The sequence below is a fragment of the Podarcis pityusensis genome (genome assembly GCF_964106645.2).
Source record: "Podarcis pityusensis genome assembly, chromosome: 8".
Taxonomy (NCBI): domain Eukaryota; kingdom Metazoa; phylum Chordata; class Lepidosauria; order Squamata; family Lacertidae; genus Podarcis; species Podarcis pityusensis.
Window position 1 is genome coordinate 11,878,897 of NC_138033.1, and position 16,301 is coordinate 11,895,197.

A 16,301-nucleotide genomic window follows, 5' to 3' on the forward strand; every position below is an offset into this window, starting at 1 on the left:
CAGCTTCCATTCATCCCAGTGCAGCTTGTGCAGGAGAATTTCCCAGCGGGTCATTCCTGATGGGTTGGACCCATCTATCTACTCTGCTGCCATACCTTGGAGCACAAGATCTATTGCCTGAGATGGCTGCCCAGAGTAGCAGTGGTGACATTCAGAGTCTTCCGTTCCTGCAGGATGGTGGTCACAGTCTGCAACGAAGGGCGTGGAGGGTGCACAGGAGCAGCACTTCTGTTAGAAAAAGGGGTTGGCAACCTCAGCCCCAGGGGCCAAATGTGTCCCTCCGGGTTTCTCTATCTGGCCCTCAGGCTCCCTCCAGGCCCCATCCTTCAGGGATCTTGCTTCATGCCCTCCTTGGTTGTTTGGGCCTGTCTAGGGGGATCACATGTCGTGCTTGACGGGATGGAGGACAGAGAGGAGTGCATCAGTATGTGTAGAAACTAGCCGGCTGCAGAATGGGTCTGCATTTCATTGCCCTACCCACTCAGTGGTGTAGTGTGGGGCACAAAATTTCAACACCTGGTGCTGCCTCAATACGGCTGTGTGCTTCCAGGAAGTGGCCTCACCAGGCAATGGAATGACTCTTTTTTTCTTATCTCTGTTGCTGTGATCTCCTGGGTGATGTGGACGCCATTGAATGTGCATGCGTACTCCTTCTTTTTCTCTCCCTCCCTCCATGCAGCCCTAGGCACTGGCAACCCATGCTATGCCACTGTATCCACCTTTGTCTCTGGCCTGACCCACCCACGGCACATGGCCCCTCTGGAAGGATGTCCAGAAGGGAATGAGGTCCTCAGAGAGTGTCCTGGATCAGAACGTCGAGCGCTTGGCCAGAACCTTTGTCAGGGGGCCTCCCGTCAGGGGGAGACTGGTGGGCCCAAGCTGCTAGGTCAGGGTGATCTCTGGACAGGCCTTCCTCCATTGGAAGGCCTCGCCTCACCACCCTTTATAACTCCTTCGTTTCGGAAAGAGGGAAGAGAGCAAATTATCTAATGCGTTTGGAGAAGTGTTGAATGTAAAGCTCAATTTATGTAAAGCTTGCATTGTGCGGGGCTGTACGTGGCGGTGTCTTATGCAGCTCCTGGCGTTTCCGTGGCACGGATAATACTTATAAATCTCTGAATCTTATTACATCTATTAGCGTTTGGCTCTCCCTGTTTAGCATTCATTTAACATGGTGTTTCGAGGAGCTGCCGGAAAGACACGATACTGACCCCAGGCACTTGGATTTCGCGCCCGCGTGTAAAGCACCCCTATCTTGAGCCTTTTGTCCTTTGCCTTGAGCACCTCTGGGCTGGAAAGGTGACTTAGGAGACCTGTACGTAACCAGGCAAAAGCAAGGAGACAGTGTTGCCCTGGATGAGGCTCTGCTTCTCTTGGGAGGAGGCAATCACAAAAAAACGTACACATGATGTATGGTTGTATTTCCTAGCCCTTGCCATCTTCCTCTGCTTCACACGCCCTGAAAGCCAATGTTCCTAAAAGGTTTTCCCCCTCCCATAGTAGCCCCTCTGCTATCTTCATTTTGTTTTATTGCCTTTTCCATTACCACAATATCCCATAGTTTATGACTCTGTAGAATAATTGGCTTGTCTCTTGCAGGGGTGTCGTGTGTTGTTTTTTGCTTCTGATTAGACAAAGGGCTGTTGGTTGAGCATCAGAAGAGTTGCAGGGGACAAGAAGCCATTTATTTCCGCCTCACCTGCTTGGTAGGGGTCTCTTCTCACAGGCCATTGACTTACTGTCCTCTGGTCCACAGTCTAGATCATTGGGGGATATTTTTCAGTCCAGGCCCTCAACCTTCGAAGGAGCAACAAATGTCAATTTTATCTTTGTGCACTTGGCTACTTTCCGTGCACACTCGCACAGCCTTCTCTCTACCCTCCGTCCAGGAAAACAAGAGGCTATGGTCAGCGCTCAATGGCATGTTCCAGTCAGGCAAAAACTCTCAGGCTGTGAAGCAAGGCTAGTAAGGGCTGTGGCTCGGGAAGAGTTTCACAGGCCAGATTGTGAGGCCTGGGGAGACACATCTGGCTCCAGGCCTGAGCTTCCTCAACCCTGTTCTATATAAGCCAGAAAAGTACAGTGGTGCCTCGCAAGACGAAATTAATTCGTTCTGTGAGTTTTTTCGTCTTGCGAATTTTTCGTCTTGCGAATCACGGTTTTAACGGGTATTAATGGTTTTAAGAAAAAGGAAACAAACTCGCAAGACGTTTTCGTCTTGCGAAGCAAGCCCATAGGGAAATTCGTCTTGCGAAGCAACTCAAAAAACGAAAAACTCTTTCATCTTGCGAGTTTTTCGTCTTGCGAGGCATTCGTCTTGCGAGGTACCACTGTAGTTGCTCCAGATGACTCAAGTAAGCAAGCCAATCAGCACACTTTGCTGCAAACGGTTGCAGTTTGTTCAAGGCAGTGTCCTCCCTCCCGTACCCGCACATGCTAGATTACATAATATTGAGTTGATTATATTTTTAAAAGTCCAATGATACAAGAGTAGACGTGAAGGGGGGCACATTTTAATGCACTGACTAGAGGTTCTTAGTGGTTGTGGTGAAGCCTCAAGACTGGCGGAGATGCTCTGATGTCACAAAGAGGTTGCACAGATAGGAGTTTTCGGCTGCCATTGACCAGGTTGCGTTTATGTGAGAGAAGGTCATAATTTTTTTTAAGCAGAGGGCTAACGTTGGAAGAGAGAGCAGGACAGATAAACATGGGTTGGAGGAGAGGATCAGGAGAGAGAAAGGGAAACTATGCTGAGCCAAGGAGTAAAGATTGCCACAGCCAGCAGCTGGAAAAGTAAGAAGGGAGGAAGGTTATATATTTGATTTGAAGCAATCGGTCAACTCTTCTGCCTCAGGCCTTTTGCGTAATATTGCACAATTCCTACAGCAAGACACCTCTGTGCCCCTTGTGTCCTTTTATAAGACCATATAACACTGGTCTTGAAAGACCTACACTGGCTCCCAGTACGTTTCCGAGCACAATTCAAAGTGTTGGTGCTGACCTTAAAAGCCCTAAACGGCCTCAGCCCAGTATACCTGAAGGAGCGTCTCCACCTCCATCGTTCTGCCCGGACACTGAGGTCCATTGCCGAGGGCCTTCTGGCGGATCCCTCACTTCGAGAAGCCAAGTTACAGGGAACCAGGCAGAGGGCCTTTTCGGTAGTGGCACCTGCCCCGTGGAATGCCCTCCCACCAGATGTCAAAGAGAAAAATAACTACCAAACATTTAGAAGACATCTAAGGGCAGCCCTGTTTAGGGAAGCTTTTAATGTTTAATAGGTTATTGTATTTTAGTGTTTTGTTGGAAGCCGCCCAGAGTGGCTGGAGGTCCCAGCCAGATGGGTGGGGTATAAATAATAAATTATTATTATTATTATTATTATTATTATTTATTATTATTATTTCCCTGGTGGCATGTGAGGGTGTGGCCCACTCATGTGATTATGTTTCCCCATATAAAGCAGGTGTAGGGAACCACTGTCCCTCCAGATGTTGCTGAGCTTCAGCTCCCATCACCCTGTCCATTGGCCATGCTTCCAGGGGCTAATGGCAGTTGTAGCAGAGATTTCCTGCATTGTAGGGGGTTGGACTGCATGACCCTCAGGGTCCCTTCCAACTCTACGGTTATATGGTTCAATGAATCCCCACACTGGATATAAAGACTTTGACCTCCCCAGGGCTGAACTTCTAAATCCAGCCTGGAAGCCACAGTCCCAGGCTTGCCCCCAAACCCTGCCCACTCACTCATCTCTGACATAAGAAACGAATTGTGACAAGGGCTCTCCGTACATGCTCAGGATCACTCCTTTGCTCAGTAGCACAGAAATATGGCGAGGTGGAATATGTTCATGTGGCAGCTCCAACATCCTCTGTCAATGTTTATAATTTTGACTACTTATGCATGAGTTTTCCTGCCAACCTAGCAGTTTGAAAGCACGTCAAAGTGCAAGTAGATAAATAGGTACCACTCTGGCGGGAAGGTAAATGGCGTTTCCGTGCGCTGCTTTGGTTCGCCAGAAGCGGCTTAGTCATGCTGGCCACATGACCCGGAAGCTGTACGCCTGCTCCCTCGGCCAATAAAGCGAGATGAGCGCCGCAACCCCAGAGTCTGCCACGATTGGACCTAATGGTCAGGGGTCCCTTTATCTTTATGCATGAGTTTATTCTTCACTGGTATGCAAAGAGGGGCTTGGGTGCTGATACTCAGCCCAGGTGAATCCCTGCTCACATTAAAGCCCCACTCGCCTCCCGTGAACGTCATGGTAACCCATTTTTTCTTTCTCTCCTTGCACTAGCCAGAGCTCAGGAGGTCCAAGCTGAGAATGTGACCGTGGCAGAGGGTGGCCAGGCCGAGATCAACTGCAAGCTGCACCAGTACGATGGCTCCATAGTGGTGATCCAAAACCCATCCCGCCAGACGCTCTTCTTCAACGGCACGCGGGGTAAGAATGGGGCTTCGGGAATGGTGGGGTTGTAGGCTGGGCTGAAAAGGTAGAGGACCCATTGAGATAGAGCTGGACGAGAAATGCCACCCACTCAATCCCAGGCCTGCCATCTGGACCAGCACCAGCACCCCCTACAGGTCAGCCCACTACAGTGCAACCTGCTGCAAGAAGAGAACAAGTATATTAGAGGTGCTTGCAGAGCACATGGATCGAGGCAGGTTAGCCAAGCCAGATGCCTCATGGGGAAGCAAGCACGCAAACTATGTTCTTCCTTTGGGTCACTAGCCAATCTGACCTGGGCAGTGGGGAATTGATTGGTTACACCCTGAACTTAAGAACAACCCGGTCAGAGTCCAGGGCTGACCCAAGATAGCTTGGTAACTGAGGAGGAAAGTCCAGACGGCAACCTCCCTATGCTAAGTGCATCCTACTACACACTAGGGCTGGGCGATATATCAATATATTGTCCAAAACAGGTTTGAAGTCCATATCATGATATCGCTTTCAGAATTATTGACCTGTCAATATATTGTGATTATATAGTGTAGGTGTGGGTGTATTGTGCAAAAATCACAACGTGGGAAATACCGTGAAGCCAGCCAATTATTCTCTCGATTCCTGCAGCCCCTGTTAACTCTGCCAGCCCAGCTCTCCCCTGCCTCCTGCAGGGGGCAGCGAACCACAAGATCAGGCACCAGCAAAAATCCCAATATGGGAAAAACCGCGAAGCCAGCCATTGCCTCTACGTAGCTCCATCCTTATTTCAGACATTGTGATATATCTGTATATCATGATGTCTCACTGGTGACATATCACTATGTTGAAAGCCAGATATCGTCCAGCCCTAGACACTTCTGCAGCTTTCGGTAGCAGCCCTAAATCTTCCTGCCCGAGGGATCTGTGGCATTTTGCCTAATGGTGGGGCCGGCCTGGGCTGAGTGATCCTCACTTAGAGAAGCCATGAACTGCACCTCCGTGCCACCTGGCATCTTGTCTCAAATAGAGACAGTCCCTTGTACTTGAGAGAAACCCCCTCCCCAAGATTGTATTTTTGTTGCTTCTTATGTATTTGAATTCTATGGAATGCAAGTTGCCGCACGAAATAAAACATAAGAAATAAAAGAAGCAATGGAAATACAATTGAAAACCGTACAGCATCACACCCTGATGACCCTCTTCTCATTTCACTGGTTCATAACATGAGACACCTTTTCCTCACCCTCCTGACAGCCCTGAAGGATGAGCGGTTCCAGCTGGTGGAGTTCACCCAGAAGCAAGTCCGCATCGTGCTCTCCAATGCCCGCCTGGAAGATGAGGGCGGCTACTTCTGCCAGCTCTACACAGAAGACACGCACCACCAGATCGCCATCCTCACCGTGCTGGGTACGTGCCGCTTTCCCGCTGCCACCACCTCTGCCTTCTTTGCCACAGCTGCCGCCGCCCTATTTCGGGATTGCAACATAAACTGGAAGAAAGAGGAGTTACAGTACCATATCCATGAATAATAATAATAGTTGTTATTATTCCTAAAGCACCCTCTTCGGTCCACCCAGATCCTCTGGGTCTTCTGCAATAATCAAAACACATCACTGATACATTAAAGCCAATTAAGATTTTTTTTAAAAAAAAAAAATACTAACAAAACCCACAAGCACAGTTCTCAGAGAATCATGGAACTGGAATGAAATGGGGTGATCCTCTAGTCTAACCTTCGACTGGGCTCATTGCCAGAAGTGTTGGCGGAGGAGATGGCTAAGGGCGGATGGAGCCACTCTAGGTCTACGTGGAACAACAGAAGCCTCAGAAAGCACCTCTTGCGTATATATTCAGCTTGTTAAATCCAACTAAAAAGTTAGTGGAATTGAAAGATGTGGCAGGTGTCCAAATAGTTTTTCATCCAGCCCTGGTACCTTTGTGACCTTTGGCCAGGATGCTGGAAGGTGGGAGCAGGTTAGCAAGAAGGTCAGTCCATTCTTACCTTGTGGTGTTATGATGAATTAAGGCCAACACAAGTCTTGTGCAAAATTTATTTATATCCCCAACCTTCCAAAGGAGCCAAGGCAGCAAGGATAAAGCAATCAAAACATATTTTTAAAGAAATCCAAAATTTCGGATTTTTTAAAAAAATATTTTTTGAGGAAAAAGGGTCCCGGAACTCTGTTCCAGAGAGTTCTGGCTGAAAAAAAGCCCTGGTAATTATAATAATCTCTCTCACACACAGCTTTCATAGAAAAGCATTGGAAGGGACCCCAAGGGTCATCTAGTCCAACCCCCTGCAATGCTGGAATCTCAACCAGATCATACATGACAGATGGCCATCTAACCTCTGTTTAAAAGCCTCCAAGGAAGGAGAGTCCACAGCCTCCCGAGGGAGACCATTCCACTGTCAAACAGCTCTTACTGTGAGAAAGTTTTGCCGAATGTTTAGTCGGAATCTCCTTTCTTACAACTCGAAGCCATTGGTTCGAGTCCTACCCGCCGGAGAAGGAGAAAACAAGCACGCTCCCCCTTCCATGTGACAGCCCTTAAGATATTTAAAATGGCTATCCTATCTCCTCTCAGTCTCCTCTCTTCTCTTATCAAGTAACTCTGTATGTTGTCCTGTCGCTTGAGGTGTGGCTAGGCGGGCCTCAGGTTGCTGCGCCTTCTCTTCCAGCAAGACAACCAGCTTGCACTTGCTGCAAGTGTCCTTCTGCTTGTTCTCTGGCAGAATGACAAACAGGGCACAGGTGTCACTGTAGGTCACTGCAGCAGCTCCCTTGCCCTCCATATCTCTGGCCCTTTGCCCACCAAGAGACAGAACTCTGGGCCTCCCCCTTAAACACCCTCACAAACACCCCTGCTTGTGAGGTCTGGTCACAAGCTCCCAGGACTTGCACTGAGCTAAGTTTGACTTCCCCCAAAGAATCCTGGGAAATTTCATTTGTTCAGGTCTCTGGAATTGCAGCTCTGTGCACGATAAGCTAAAGTCCCCAGGATTCTTTAGAGGAAGCCATAAATATATGGTGTGGTGTGGATGTGGCAGAGATGGAGAGGGAGACAGAAAGCTGCCTCGTCGAGTCAGATCGCTGGTCCGCCTCGCTCAGTCTCCCTAGGCTTTCAGAAAGGAGGCTTCCTGCAACCTTAACTGAGACCTCCTCCTGCATGCAGAGACCTTCTGCATTCCCCAGCCTGTAATTTCAAGCGCCTACCTAACCTCCCACACAATCACTAGACATTCAGATGCTTCTTTTAAGGCCAAGCATTGACAACTCGTATGATCATGCTCCGAATCAGTATGCTGTATAATTTACCCAAAGGAAGGGGTGGGGAAGCCTCCACATTCTGCACTAACAGAAGCTAAATCAGGTATTCTTAGGAAATTATGCAAATGTCTGCTTCTTTTCCATAATTCTAATTTTGCAACTGGGGCTGGGCAGGGGGGGGGGTGTCTGTGACAACGAAGAGCAACGCAGAGCAACAAAATCCCATTTCCTGACTCTCTGATATTCTGTTCACTCGCTTCTGAGGTGTTATTTTTTTCTACCCTAATTTAAGGCCTAGCAGCTTTTGTTTTGTTTTTGACCTGAAAGTGGAATTTCCCAGGATGCATTTGTACTGGTGATCTTGAGGAATCGTGGAACAGTCACAGAGGCCCACCTGAAGAGCTCACCACCCTTGCCGTTGGACCCCCTAGTTCAGTGGTGGGGAACTGGCGGCCTTCCAGATGATGTTCCGTCTTCTCTGACCACTGGCCACACTGGCTGGGGCTGGTGGAAGCTGCCACTGGGGGTTACCTGCTTACCCAGTGACAGGGCCTTCTCAGTGGTGGCTCCCCATTTGTGGCATGCTCTCCCTAGTGAGGTGCATCTGTCTCAGGCATTGGGTGGCTGAAAGGTCTGTTCCTGGAAGCGCTGGAATTATTAGCTATGAGAGTGTGGGTTATTGGGTTTCCTAAATAAAATTTTAAGTGGGATTTCTTTTTTGAAGGTCTTGCCAGTTTTAAAAAGATGGTTTTGAGATATTTTAGTTCAGGGGTGGCCAACTTCCAAGAGACTGCGATCTACTCACAGAGTTAAAAACTGGCAGTGATCTACCCCCAAAGTTTCTGGGCTTCTTTGGGGGGAGCCAGTGATCTACCAGTGATCTACCACAGACGTCCACTGATCTACCAGTAGATCTCTGTCTACCTCTTGGACATGCCTGTTTTAGTTGTATGCTATTATAGATGCATGAGATATAAATTTAATAAAACATTTGAAGAACCACAAGTTCCCCACTCCTTCTCTGGTTGGGTTTACCAGATCTGAGACTGATTTGGGTGCCTGTGGAGGTAATGCTGTGTTGGGATCTGGTGCTATGTTGGAGACAACCCCACTGCCTGCCCCATAACCCAACTGCTGTTCTTTACAGTGCCCCCTGACAACCCCTTGGTGGAGATCAAGGAACAGGCCGTGGAAGGAGGAGAAGTGGAGCTCACCTGCAGCGTCCCCAGGTCACGCCCTGCTGCCACGCTGCGCTGGTACCGGGACCGGGACCGGAAAGAGCTGAAAGGTGCGGGAAGGAGGGAGGAAACCAGGGACTTAGCTTCCTGTAGGAGTTTGCTTTGGCCCCAAAGCTCCGGAGCTGTGAATTCCCATGCCAGCTGACCTTCCCAAGTGGAATGTGCGGAACGGGGCATAGTTTTCCTTTAGATTTTTCTCCTACTTGGGTGAAGCAATAATAATAATAATAACCATCAAAAATGCACATCTTAGGGCGAAACAAATAATTTAGGGTGAAATAAATTTGGAAACGTGTGCACTGAGGTGAAATACATATTTAAATATTATTTTATGCACTTTAAAAAAAAAATACAGTAGTGGAACAGGATGTACACATGTGAGCCTGGTAGGAACTGGAAGTAGACTGATCTGTCGTTGGGGACATGAGTTAGCTTAGTAGTGGGATATCCAGTTAATGAACCTCTAGAAGGTGCTGCCTCTTTTCCAGCTTGGGATCGGTTTTAGGGAGTGTCTCCCCAATAAAGTTTGTCATCTCCAAACGCCTGAGGCTAAGGCTGCATCCATATGTCTCTTTAACTGCAGCATATACATGAGCTGAGTTTATTAGCAGCTACTCCTACTCTTCCCCCTGCCTGCCCAGAAAATACTTAAAATAGAAGGGCTTTTTGGCATCTTAAAGGCAGATGTTTCTTTTGGGGCTCCTTTTAGACGCGTAAGTAGGCTGCTTCTGGGTCTCTCCCAGCGCTTCTTGGCTGCCGGGAACAAGTTCTCTGTGCTTGCATTGGAGGCAAGTAGGAGTAATGTTATGCGCTCCTACCCCTCCCGAGCACGGCGGTTGCATTTTAATTGTATGTAATTTAAAAATTAGAAAAAGAGAAAAGAGCCCCGCGGCAAGGCGTGACGCCTTAACTCAGCTTTAAAGGGACGTTTGCAGGCGCTCGGCGGGGTTGACCAGCGGGGCCGGTGCACATGTTCTTTGTTTCTCCCCCCCAGGAATAGGCAGCAAGCAGGAGAACGGGAAAGTGTTCAGCATCACCAACGTGGTGCGCTTCCGGGTGGAGCGCAGGGACCACGGCAGCGTCGTGACGTGCGAGGCCACCCACCCCACGCTGCGGGGGCAGCGGAAGGAGACGCAGTACGTGCTAGATGTACAGTGTAAGTGACCGCAGGGGCCTTGCTGGCGGGGGAAGAGGGCAAAGGCAGGGTTGGCATCAAGTGGCAGGGCTGCAGTGCATTCTGGGCCCAGCTGGGCCCCCTTTGGGCAGGGTGGGCAGAGGTTACGGAGCTGCGGGCCTCTGGCTCTAAACCACTGGGCCTCTTGGGCCTGCCGATCAGAAGGTTGGCGGTTCGAATCCCCGCAATGGGGTGAGCTCCCGTTGCTCTGCCCCAGCTCTTGCCAACCTAGCAATTCGAAAGCACACCAGTGCAAGTAGATAAATAGGTACCGCTGCGGCGGGAAGGTAAACGGCGTTTCCGTGTGCTCTGGTTTCTATCACAGTGTTTCATTGCGCCAGAAGCGGTTTAGTCATGCCAGCCACATGACCTGGAAAGCTGTCTGTGGACAAACGCCGGCTCCCTCAGCCTGAAAGCGAGCTAAGCGCCGCAACCCCATAGTCATCTTTGACTGGACATAACTGTCCAGTGGTCCTTTACCTTTTACTTCTCTTGGAGGAATGAATGCCCAGGGCAAGAGAGTAGGGGGCTTCCAGAAGGGAATTTAATGGCTTATTTATTGAATTTTTATACCACCCTTCATCCGAGGATACAGGGACAGCTTACAGTATAAAAACACCAAAAAAGCCCACAACGTCATAACAAGCAAGACAATAATGTCTCCACTCCAGCCAGCTTAAAAGGCCATAGATTGCTTGATTAGCCCTAGGCCTGGGAGAAGAGGAATGTTTTTGCCTGGCGCCTAAAGATATGCAATGAAAGCACCAGGTGAGCCTTCCTGGGGAAAGCAGGGAGTCACCACAGAAAAGTCCTGTCGTCTCCCTCCAGAGCTACCATGGAGGGCGCACATGAAGAAAGGCCTGAGATGTTGGTCACAGGCCGGTTCATATGAGGAGAGGCGGTCCTTGAGGTATTGCTGTCCTGAGCCGCTTAAGGTTTTATTGATCAAAACCAGCACTTTGAATTGGGCCCAGAAACTATTTGGCAGCCAGTACAAGGCTGGTGTAATATGCTCAAGCCATCTTGCCCCAGTGAGCAAGCAACCTGGCCACTTCATTGTGAAATCAGTGCTGTTGATGACCCTACATTTCTTTCTCAGCAATCTTCCAATGTCATCGTCATCTAAGCGCCAGCCCATACCTTTATTTATTTTTACATTCAAAACGGATTTCCCCTTGCTGTGGAAAATCCAATAAGTGAAAATAACCTGCTCTACATCGGCAGACACTGCTAGTGAATGTGGAGTGTGCAGGTGCTGACAGAGGAGGTCATGGCTGCTTTGCTCCTCCCTGGTCTGCTCTCTGCAGGTTTGTGGTTTAGCTCTCGCCCTCCACACACCACAACCTCAACCAAGGTTTGCCCTTGGGAGCTGAACCATGCGTCTTGAGTTTGGACTACACACTTAAGGCAAGCCATGGCTTAGCTCAGTGCAGCAGCTTAAACCCCAAGGAGGGGACCAAAGAGGCTGCAATCTCCTCTCTGAGAGCTTGCACACTCACACGCATCCATGCCAAACCATTGGTTGGCTCCATGTGGCATGTGGACCAGAACTCAGTGCAATGCAGGCCTGAGCCTAAACCACGTGCCTTTTAAAAGCAATGCAGAAAAACCCTGGTTCAGAAACCCTGTTCAGTAGTGTGGTGGGCGAACTCAGATCTCTTCTGAAATTTCCAACACATTTTCTTCAGTGGGCTCTCAATTTACTTGCATGTTCAATTTCCTTGTAGTGTAATAAGTGTCATTTTGGTGTTTCTGTTTATATAGACTGGATATATAGATCTCCTTAATTTTTATGCATACTGTTTTCTATCGCTCGTTTTTGTGGGTGATGCAAAAATCCAGGGAAACTGTTCCAGCCTTCCTTTGCAATCTAACCTTCTTTCTATGGCAAGGCAGCTCTTTTAGAAGGAAAAGACAAGGAGGAGGGATGCATGTATTGATATCAGCCACAATGCCAGCGAAAACCTTAATTCCGGGCTTCTAATGGCTCTGACGTCTGAAGGAAGCGTTTCCTCTCCACGGCGAGGGTTGCAAATTGTCGGGCCTTGCTTGAGAAGTGTGACTGTTCTGTGCACGGGCTGATTCATGACCTCCTGTTTATTCTCTCTATTTCCACCCCAGTCGCTCCCACAGCCAGGATCCATCCGTCTCAGGGGGTGATGCGGGAAGGAGACACTTTAGTTCTGACTTGTGACGTCAAAGGCAACCCGCGGTGAGTACTTCCGCAGGATGGGGAAAGCCATAATTAGAGGAGAGGCTGGAGGTGGGGGTGAGCAGGGGAGGGCAGGTTCTGGAATAGAAACACAGGAAGTTGCCTTGGACTGAGGCAGACAGGTCCACCTGCCTCCAGACTGCCTGTCCTATCAGACAGTCCTATCTCCTGGGTTTCAGGCAGAGCCAGTCTTTCTCAGCCCTAGCTGCAGGCCATTTTCAAAACCTACTTGACCACAGGCAAAAGAAGTGGGCATAGATGCTTCTCCGAAGCCTCTTCTGCTCTTATTTAAAAAACTCCTGCCTGTCTATTTCAGGAGAATCTGCTTTGACTCTCCAGAGTCCACTTCCATCAGGCCCAGCAACATGCTTGTAGTCCAGTAATATCTTGGGGGGTTGGGCGGGGGGTGGGATGCATCAGGTTAGCCGCCCCTCATCCTCAGGCCCTGCTATTGGGCAGCTGGAAGAAAAGAAGAAGAGTTTGGATTTGATATCCCGCTTTATCACTACCCGAAGGAGTCTCAAAGCGGCTAACATTCTCCTTTCCCTTCCTCCCCCACAACAAACACTCTGTGAGGTGAGTGGGGCTGAGAGACTTCAGAGAAGTTTCACCCAAGGTCACCCAACAGCTGCTTGTGGAGGAGCGGGGAATCGAACCCAGTTCACCAGATTACGAGTCCACCACTCTTAACCACTACACCACACTGGAGAGGGGTCACATCCTTTGAGCAGTAGGCATAACAGAGGGCATTTGGGGCAGGCTTTCCTTCTTCTGTGACACAACGAAGGCGGCACCTGCTGAAAACCGCCCCCCCCACTTCATAAGACCCCCATCCTTGCTCTGTGGCACCTCTTCCCTGTACACGCGGGGCAAATTGTCCTTGCCTTTCTATATCGCTCTGACTGATGGATACAATTCCCGAGCGGAGTTATTACTCGAGCGCCCCTTGATCCAGCCGCTCAGCTCCATGTCCCATCCATCACGGGCTCTGGCAGCGCTTGCTGCAAATAACCTTGATGGAAGGAAGGAAAGTGGTGTGTGTGTGCTCATGTGGGGGAGATGAGGCGCTTGTGACCCGCAGGGGCCACCGGAGACGGGCGTTGGGAGGAGAGGGGTAAGGTTAACGCCGGCTGTCCTGACTTCCGCCCTCAGCCCCACGGACATCAAGTGGAGCCGAGCCAACGACTCGTTGCCAGAGCGGGCCTTGACGGAGGGAGAGGTGCTGACCATCCCCAGCCTCAGCATGCTGGATAACGGAACCTACCTGTGCCAGGTGGCCAACAAACATGGCCGCTCGTCGGACCAGTATGTGCTGGTGGTTTACGGTAAGCAACACGTGTTCTCTGCTGCTCCAGAGCTCCCCTCTCCTAAGCTCAGCCCAGAGCCTCCGAGTTCACTGCTGTCCTGATGTTCACATGCAGCGGGCGAGGAGTTAAAAGTCTGTTTCGGGGTCCGGGGGAGGCGGGGGGGTCACATGACAGAACGCTTTTAAAACCCCGCACATAGAAAGTTAGCCTGTCAGGGAGAAACCTTTCTGCTTGCCAAATATTTTTTTCCCTTTGTTCGGGTGATGCACTAAGTCATGTGAGAGTTATAGTTAGTTGTTTCTGATGACCAGACCCCCCCCAAACCACACCCTTTCTTTTTTTTCCAATTTTTTTATTGATTTTCCAAATATATAACAAACAAATAAGAAAACATTACAATATAAAACAGAAAACAAACAAACATTTATCCTCACTGTTAATATCCCAATTTTCCTATCATTGTTAAGCAACTTCCTTGAATCCCCCTAGCTGAGTTTCCATATAGGTCATTGTAGCAGTTTTCCAATACTACTTTCAAATAAAATTAACTTAATTGGTTAACATCTGTGGAACCACACCCTTTCTTCCTGGTCCAGATTAAGGGTCTTAGGTGCTGTCCCCTAATGCCAGGGGTGGGGGACCCGTGGCCCTCCAGATGTCGGTGGAGTGCCAGTCCCATCACCATCCTGGCTGGGGCTGGTGGGCCACCAGTTCCTTACCCTTGCTCATATGGCAGTGTCTCTCAATGGAGGTGTTTGCTTCCCCCCTGCCAGGAGGGCAGCCAGAAATAGGGTAGGCTCGGGTCCTCTGCCCCGGCCCATACCAAGGTATGAAGCTCGCGGAGGGCACCGCCTCCAGCCACCCACTCTCACACCTTAACCTTTCCCTGTCTTTGGCAGACCCCGGGGCCATTGTGGAGGCCCAGACCTCAGTGCCCTATGCCATTGTCGGGGGCATCCTGGCGCTCCTGGTCTTCCTCGTCATCTGTGTGCTTATAGTCATGGTGTGGTGCTCCATCCGGCAGAAAGGTCAGTGTCGCAACCCTGGTGCCAGCTGGGCAGATAAGAGACACGAGTGCTGATTTATAGAAGGAAAGCTGGGTTGCTCCATCTATCTCTCACCACTGATCTGAGAAACTGCCTTGCAGCACAGTCATCTCATGTGTGTGTGTCTCTCTCTGTGTGTATTCAAAAAGCATATTTCTAGCCTTTGGGGTTGGAGTGAGGAGCTTGAAATGATAAAAGCAGGGAGACCCCGCAGGGCTTGGGAGTGAGGCTTCCTGCCACTGTAGGAAGGACTTTGTGGCTCCTAAAACCAGCCTCTCTCACAGTCTTTCCCAATCCTCTTTGTACGTGGGGAGGAGAATGCTACGGCTGTGTACACAATTGCCGGCTTAAAACACAGCGAGGTGGGGTTTTTTCTCAATTCGGATCAAAGGTGGTTTGTGGAGAAATGGATCCAAGCTTAGTATTTCAAAAAAAAAAACCAAATACCTACAGGATGCAGAATGTACAGGATGTCTGTACACCACCTGCATTTTTCTTCTAGCCACTCATGGCCAGCTGCAGATTTCAGAGAGGAATTCTTGGGCAAGACACTCAAAGGGTTCCCACTCTCCTTGTTGCCTCTCACTTGCTTGCCTTCTCCCTCTGACCCCAGTCTGCACCTCTGCCCCCAAAGGAAGAACGAGAAGCAGAGAAATCTGCTCCTTCGGTTCCCACAGCTAGTTGGAGAGGGCAAGCCAGCCGCCCATGGCAACAATCAGGAACGTGAGATCTTGGGGCTCAGCCAGTGAGTGATGGTACCAAGCCCTGGCGCCAGCTTGCAGTGTAACCACCTGGCCAGTTTGGGATGCATGTGTTCGGATGGGGGAACGTTCTGCTCTCCTCCGATTGCCGCTGCACACACCCCCTTGTACACTCGCTAGAGAGCAGAACCTGATATTCTCTGCCTTCCAGAATTCCTCTTCCTTGAAAGATTCCTTGAAAATTCCTCTTCCTATTGCTGAAAGTTAAGTCCAGTGGGGACGTATTTGTGACTAAACACCCGTGAGGTCCTATTGCACTTGCATAAGCTGGCAATGTGTCTTCAAAGCCATTCCAAACTGAGAGTGATGAATGTGGCTTTCATACAAACAGAAATAGTGCCAAAGCGAGGATGTGCTGGTCCCGGGGGGAAGGTTACTGTTACCGTAGTCAAAGTTCAGTCCTAAGTCACTAGCCTGGAGATAGTCCACAAAGTGCGAGGTGAGGTCCGAAACAGGGAGCCGGGCGGGGACAGGAACACTCGAAGATCAGAAGCAGGTAGCCGGGCGGGGAACAGGAACACTGGAGGAACAGGACTGGATGCTGGCCAAAACAGCTCTTCAATGACGACGTTGCTCCCGCAACCTGGGACCGGGCTGACTGCCCTTTATCTTCTCTAAGGCCAGGGGCGGTCCCGGCCCCCAGGAGCCCCGCCTCTCCTGGCCTTAAGGCGAGCACTCCTCCTGGGAGAAACCAGTTCCCTTCGCCTCTCTGCCCTAAGCCTCTGCAGTTCAGGAGAGGCCGAAGGGTTACTGGGCCCCGGGGAAGGCTCACCTGTAGACACTGAGTCCTCAAGCACCTCTGGGGCCAGAATGGTTTCACCTGGTGCCTGCTCCTGAGGATCTGGCACAGGTGCAGGCTCCTCAGAATCTAGGC

The 16,301-nt window shown here is 50.0% G+C and overlaps 1 protein-coding gene across 1 annotated transcript in view; it reads left to right on the top strand.

The window, feature by feature from the left end:
* Nucleotides 1-16,301, top strand: part of CADM4 (cell adhesion molecule 4) — a 133,013-nt gene that overhangs the window by 113,533 nt on the left and 3,179 nt on the right. The window contains exons 2-8 of the mRNA XM_081019077.1: nt 4,295-4,441; nt 5,675-5,827; nt 8,837-8,977; nt 9,922-10,083; nt 12,223-12,313; nt 13,466-13,638; nt 14,520-14,648. Coding sequence (XP_080875203.1) covers nt 4,295-4,441; nt 5,675-5,827; nt 8,837-8,977; nt 9,922-10,083; nt 12,223-12,313; nt 13,466-13,638; nt 14,520-14,648 — 996 coding nt within the window. The remainder of the gene's footprint in view (nt 1-4,294; nt 4,442-5,674; nt 5,828-8,836; nt 8,978-9,921; nt 10,084-12,222; nt 12,314-13,465; nt 13,639-14,519; nt 14,649-16,301) is intronic.